The 5,828-nt window shown below is 41.1% G+C and overlaps 1 protein-coding gene across 1 annotated transcript in view; it reads right to left on the bottom strand.

The window, feature by feature from the left end:
• ano10b (anoctamin 10b) overlaps window positions 1-3,010 on the bottom strand; it is an 18,441-nt gene extending 15,431 nt beyond the window's left edge. The window contains exons 1-2 of the mRNA XM_013915505.1: window positions 2,360-3,010; window positions 1,099-1,392 (exon numbers count right to left, since the gene is read on the bottom strand). Coding sequence (XP_013770959.1) covers window positions 1,099-1,392; window positions 2,360-2,409 — 344 coding nt within the window. The 5' untranslated portion in view covers window positions 2,410-3,010. The remainder of the gene's footprint in view (window positions 1-1,098; window positions 1,393-2,359) is intronic.
• Window positions 3,011-5,828: the final 2,818 nt, after the last annotated feature.

The following is a 5,828-nucleotide window of genomic DNA, read 5'->3' as shown; positions in this document are numbered from 1 at the left end:
GATATAAGAAACGTGGAACAGCGGTGAACCTTCCCAAGATTGACCAGCCAATCAAAATCACTCCAAGAGCACATCAACGACTCACAGGAGGTCACATAAGAGCCCTATACAAATATTCTAAGAACTGCAGGTCTCACTTGAATCAGTTACGGTCAGAGTTCATGTTTCAACAAGAAGAAAGAGACTTGGCAAAAATTGCATCCATGCTAGTGTTGACCACGAAGAAGACAAAGGCTCGTCTCACATTTGCCCAAAAAAAAAACTCTTGATGATTCCCAAATATTTTAGGGAAATATTCTGTGGACTGATTAGACAAAAGCAGAACTTTAAGGGGCTTTTTGAAGATTGCTGAAGGAATTTTTGTCCCAATCTGAAAGATTTATCGCAAATGCTGTTGAAGTTCTTGCTGCCAAACGTGGCACAACCAGTTACTGGGTTTAGAGGGCAGTTCCTTTTTACACAAGACCACTTTTTTCCTTTAATAAATGAATTTAGAAATTGCACTTTGTACTTACTCAGGCCATCCTTGTCTAATAATAAAACTGTTTTTTCTCGCTGCACCATAAAGCACGAATGTTCATCCTTTCATACAGATTTCCCCAACCTTTCCCAACTTTGTGGTCCCTGCTAGAATTTCAGTAAGGTGTTATGTGGAGAAGAGTTTGTCTAGTTTGCATAGCATTGCTTCAACACAAAACACTGCAAAGAGTCGTGGACAGAGCAGTTTTTATCCATTCGTCCAAACATCTTTAGTTGCCATAACAATGATAACAAAGTGAAAGAACATAAATATTATTGTCTTAAAGAGTAGTTTCTTTGTGTCTGTGTGTTTATCTGATATGACATGTGGTTTATGGCTGGCATATGCTTTCTGTGCAGCCATGTCAGACATTTTCATAGGAGTCATTTAAATGCATTTATCTGACATGTAGCTTGGAAATGCAAATTCAATCAAATGTTTAAAGAGTAGCAATGTTTCCTGGAAATGATTCTCCTATTACGTTCATTCCTGGCACAAGAGAAATCCTCATAAATGTTTGATCCGCATGCTTTTTCTTTGAAAGCGAGTTTCCAATCGATGCAGAAACTGAAGTGAGCTCTGTGCTGTTGCTGATATCTGAGCCCTCACCTCCATCTTTCTGAGGAGCTCCAATCACCTTGATGAGCCAGCGCTTCGTCTCGGGGCCGACTTTCCCGCCAAGCTTCACCAGAACCAGCGGCTCCACCCGCTCTGAGAAGCAGCAGGGGCAGCTCACTTTGGTCCAGCCGGATCCAGCAGATGGTTTGCTCAGCAACTTTCCTCCTTTTTCATCTTTAGCCTCCAGCTGTTTGGCTGAATCACTGCAGCCCCCAGCTCCACCTTCATCAGCGCCTGCCTTACTCATGATAAGACTGGACACACATGATAATAAAACGGTATGTTAACTGGTGCTCTTACCCTCAGTGCTAACATCGCCACCTTATTCCCCTTATTTAGTCACACTAGCTTCGTGGCTCAAGGGTCAGCAGTGACAACTGTGACAGACTGTTCACGGTCTCCAGAGGTAAAGAAGACTGATCATGGTGATCGCCACAAAATTAACCGTACCCAGAGGATAAATGCCTAATGACTGTATAACAAAAACCGCCAGCAGGCTAAAGTTTCAGCATGTGCATCCTGTAAAGATCACAAGGCTGTGGTTAGCTATAGACAGCTCACAGACACTGATCCTCAACTTTTCATTTAAGGTCAAAAAGTTATTTTTCAGATTTAATTGATGACTAAATACACACACAACTAATGACATTTGTATCAACCTGAGCTATACTTGTGTGTTAACACTGTCACTGTGAGCAGACTAGCCTTACTGACCACTCAAAACACTTTAGAGACTACACAAGTCACATTTAACCACACATACATACAGAACTTTATTTACCTCATATTCATGGGCACTTTAGAATTATAATTAACGCCATACATATATCTGGACAGTGGGAGAAAGCCAGAACACACAGTGGAAATTCACGACAGTGGGAAGGAAAAACACCCTTTTAACAGGAAGAAGGGGAGGAAGACAGGACCAAAAGCATACTGTGGAAGAGAACCAGAGATGAATAATAACTAATGATTAAATGCAGAGTGTGTGTATACCCATATAATACGTGGAGAAAAAAAAAGGTGAGTGAAGAAGAAACACTCAGTGCATCATGGGAAACCCCCAGAAGCCCCAGCAGCCTAGGCTTATTGCAGCATAACTAAGGGAGGATTCAGAGTCACCTGATCCAGCCCTACAGTGACAAATGCTTCAGGAAATCATTCCTACCATTCACTTTAAAACTGAATCATAACTCTTGTTTCTGTGACAGGTGAACATACCTGTGAGACATGAGACTGCACACAAATATCATCCTGCAGCTGTAGCACATTACTTCCCACCTGTGATCAATAAAGTATCTAACTAAACATATACTTCAAAAGTAGCATAAATAACGTTAAATGCAGCGTTTTTTATAATGCAGGGCAAGATGGAGGCGTGTTATTTATCATATTAAGTGACTCCACTGAGACCTTTTACAATGCATTATTTACACCATGAGTACAATAATATAACAGCTTATTTATTGCTAGCGTATGTTTATGCATCAGCTATTACATTATGGTTACTACCAGGCAAGCAAGGGAGGTTTTAGATTTGCATGTGAGGCTCACCACGTCATTTTGCAGACATCTGCATGCTTTGGCTGTCATTTCAGTTACTTGGTGAACTCTTAAAATACGAACTTCCTACAAATGCTGCAGTTTCTTGGGTGGAAGCTGTGGTTATATCAGCTCTAACAACGTTTAAAGAAAAATAGCTTCCTCTATTTTCACTGTATCTGCACTTGAACACACACTGACCAAGAGATACGCTTAGTGAGGACGTAACTGAAAGCAGTAGAGCACTTCCTGTGACTGAGTTATGTTTGTGCAGGCGGGGAAAGTGACAGAGAAGCATTCAGCGGTAAAACAGAGGATGAGTCAGGAAAATACAGCACCTGGCAGGGCGGGGATGATGAGGTTCTGGTCTCCAGTCCTAAAGCAGTAGCCCCTCCAAACTCCTGTTTCAGCACACACACAAACACACACACACAACAGTGGACATGAAGGCAACAACTGATGAGCTGTTGTGAAAAAGAGCAGCACACTCTCAGCCTTGCACACACTTACCCAGCCTCAGCTTCAGGTTCCTTCCAGCTTCCTGTCTATTAATTTTTAGGTGTGTGTGTCTGAATCTATTGCAGGAATGCGGAGAAACTTCCCAGAGGCCACAGGGTGTGGAGGGTTGTTTGGTTTCTATTCAGGCTCCTCCCTCCTGTCTGCTCACTGTTACACTGCTGCAGCCGCACCCCAGGGTCCTACTGCACCTCTGCCGCTGTGTTAAAAACAGACAAACCTACAGATGTTCAGACGGTTTGGGGGTTGAAGCTAACCTATAGCGCTGGCTTTGAATATTCCAAAGAATAAAGTCTTGAAAAAGAAATGCGTGAGTAAATCTGTGAAAACACAGAAACAGGATCTTATGCAACAGAAACACGAGGCACACAGAAGTGTACGCAGTAGGCTGCTGACACAAAGATTTCGTTGTTGTCCTCCTACAACACCAGAGAACCATAACATTGAAGACACAGAGCATGCATGGGTGAGGTTTTAATGCAAATTTGGAGCCAATCAGATTCTCCCAACCTGGATCAGTCAATTCAAGTCAGTATAGCGCCAAATCACAACAGCAGTCACCTCCAGGTGCTTTATATTGCAAGGTAAAGACCCTGCAATGATACAGAGAACCCCAACAATCACTTTAGCATTGGGGTAAGTGGGAAGGAAAAAGTCCTTTTTAACAGGAAGAAACCTCCCAGAACCAGGCTCAGGGAGGGCGAGCCACCTGCTGCCACTTGTGGGCGAGGGGAGGGAGACAGGTTAAAAGACTCTGTGGAAGGAAAACCAGAGATTAAGTGATCTAAGTTGGCAAACCAGCCTTTAGTCAAGACCCCAGATCAATGAGGTGAAAGTGAAAGTCTAACTAAGGAAACATTAAGACTGAAGGCTTCATTTTGAGGTCAAAAGCTACTCTCTCATCCTTCAAATGGAAATTGTATTCTGTGAAATATTGTGATTGCAGCGGTGGACTGGGGCTACCTGCATTTTACTAATGGTGTTCTTGTAAAACAGGGAAGAGATTATCAGCAGATTAATCGGTAACCAATAGCTACAGAGTAGCAAAGATTAGTTAAAATGATCTCCACTGATCAAACAAACAATAAAAAGCTGCTTACGCACAACGATGCTACTCGAATTAGATTGTTATTAGGTTATAACATGGTGCAAACAGTCCGTAAGTGTTAATAATTATGGCTTATATTGGCGTGACTGTCCCTGTGACAGATGGGCAACCTGTTTAGAGTGTACATGTTCCTGAGAGCCTCAGTGCACAGGACACCACCATGAACTGTGAGCTGCTGTCGAGTATCTGTTTTCTTTCATAAAACACCTTTAAAAAAATAAATAAATAAATTAGGGCAGAAATAACCCTGCACACCCTGCTTCTTGTGTTCAAATTAATCCACACATGCAGTGAATACACGGTCATTTTATTAGGTACACACTGACAGTATTAGATTGGATGCCTTTTTCCTTCAGTCTTCCTGGTATATAACAACTAAGGCATGATGATCACACGGTCGCTGCAGATTTGTTGGTTTCACACCCCTAATGTGAACCTCCTGTTCCACCATGTCTTTAAGGTGCTCTGTTTGATTGATGTATGTTGACTGTCGAGGCCATTTGAGTGCAGTGAACTGCTTATCGTGTTCAGAAAAGTAGTTGCTTAATGATTAAACTAGATGATTAAATAATTTATAGGAAGTTGTTTGGCCCCAAAGTGTACCAAAAAAACATTACTACACCACCACCCTAAAACTTTAAGGCAGAAAGGATCCGTTTTTTCATGTTGTTAACGCCACATTCTGTCCAAATTTGTGTCTGAAAGTGTTGCAATAGAAATCGTGACTCATCACACAGCGCAAAGTTTTTTCACCCTTTTGGTGTACAGCTTTTGTGAGCCTCTGAATTACAACCAGTTTCCTGTTCACAGCTGACCGGAGGAACAGAAAGAAGACTGCGTGCTGTTCTGCTTCAGGGCTTGATGTGTGGTGCATTCGGAGATGCTCGCCTGCAAACCTTGGCTGTAAGGACTTTGAGTTACTTTTGCTTTTCTTTTAGCTCAAAGGGATCCAGATATTTTACTGTGACCGCTGACATGAACAACCACGTCACATTGAAAGTCTTTTGAACCCCCCCAAAACATCTCTACATTCAGAGGCAAAAGCAACACCTCAGTTTTTAAAATATAAGATTAAAAGATTCAAATACTCCACCCTTCATCTCTTACAATGTAATTTAAAGTCATCATCCATCATCCCGCATCACTGTTGCAGAATGGAAGCCACCACAATCAGCGAATAAAAATAAAAAACTGGACAGGCCAACATCAGAAATATACAGATATTTATTTACAAATACCTTTGCATTTGCATGGACTTAAAAATTCCAAAACAAAAGTTAAGACATGAAAGTAAACAAATTTAGGAATTTTTTTTTTTTTGCTGCAAAATTTAGCACAAGAGAAAAATTTCACAAGTTAGAATCATATTTGCTGTTTTTCATTCTTACCATATAAATATACATAAATAAGATATGTATTTTTTTTTTTAAATTTAACTCCAACAAGTGGAATCATTTCACTTTGCCTAGCAGCCGGCACAATCATGTCTTATCATTATTATTAGAACCATCAGCATAACAGACA

The sequence above is a fragment of the Pundamilia nyererei genome, unplaced genomic scaffold, assembly GCF_000239375.1.
Source record: "Pundamilia nyererei isolate P.nyererei 1_Seehausen unplaced genomic scaffold, PunNye1.0 scaffold00314, whole genome shotgun sequence".
NCBI lineage: Eukaryota > Metazoa > Chordata > Actinopteri > Cichliformes > Cichlidae > Pundamilia > Pundamilia nyererei.
This window is presented reverse-complemented; position numbering and strand designations above follow the sequence as displayed.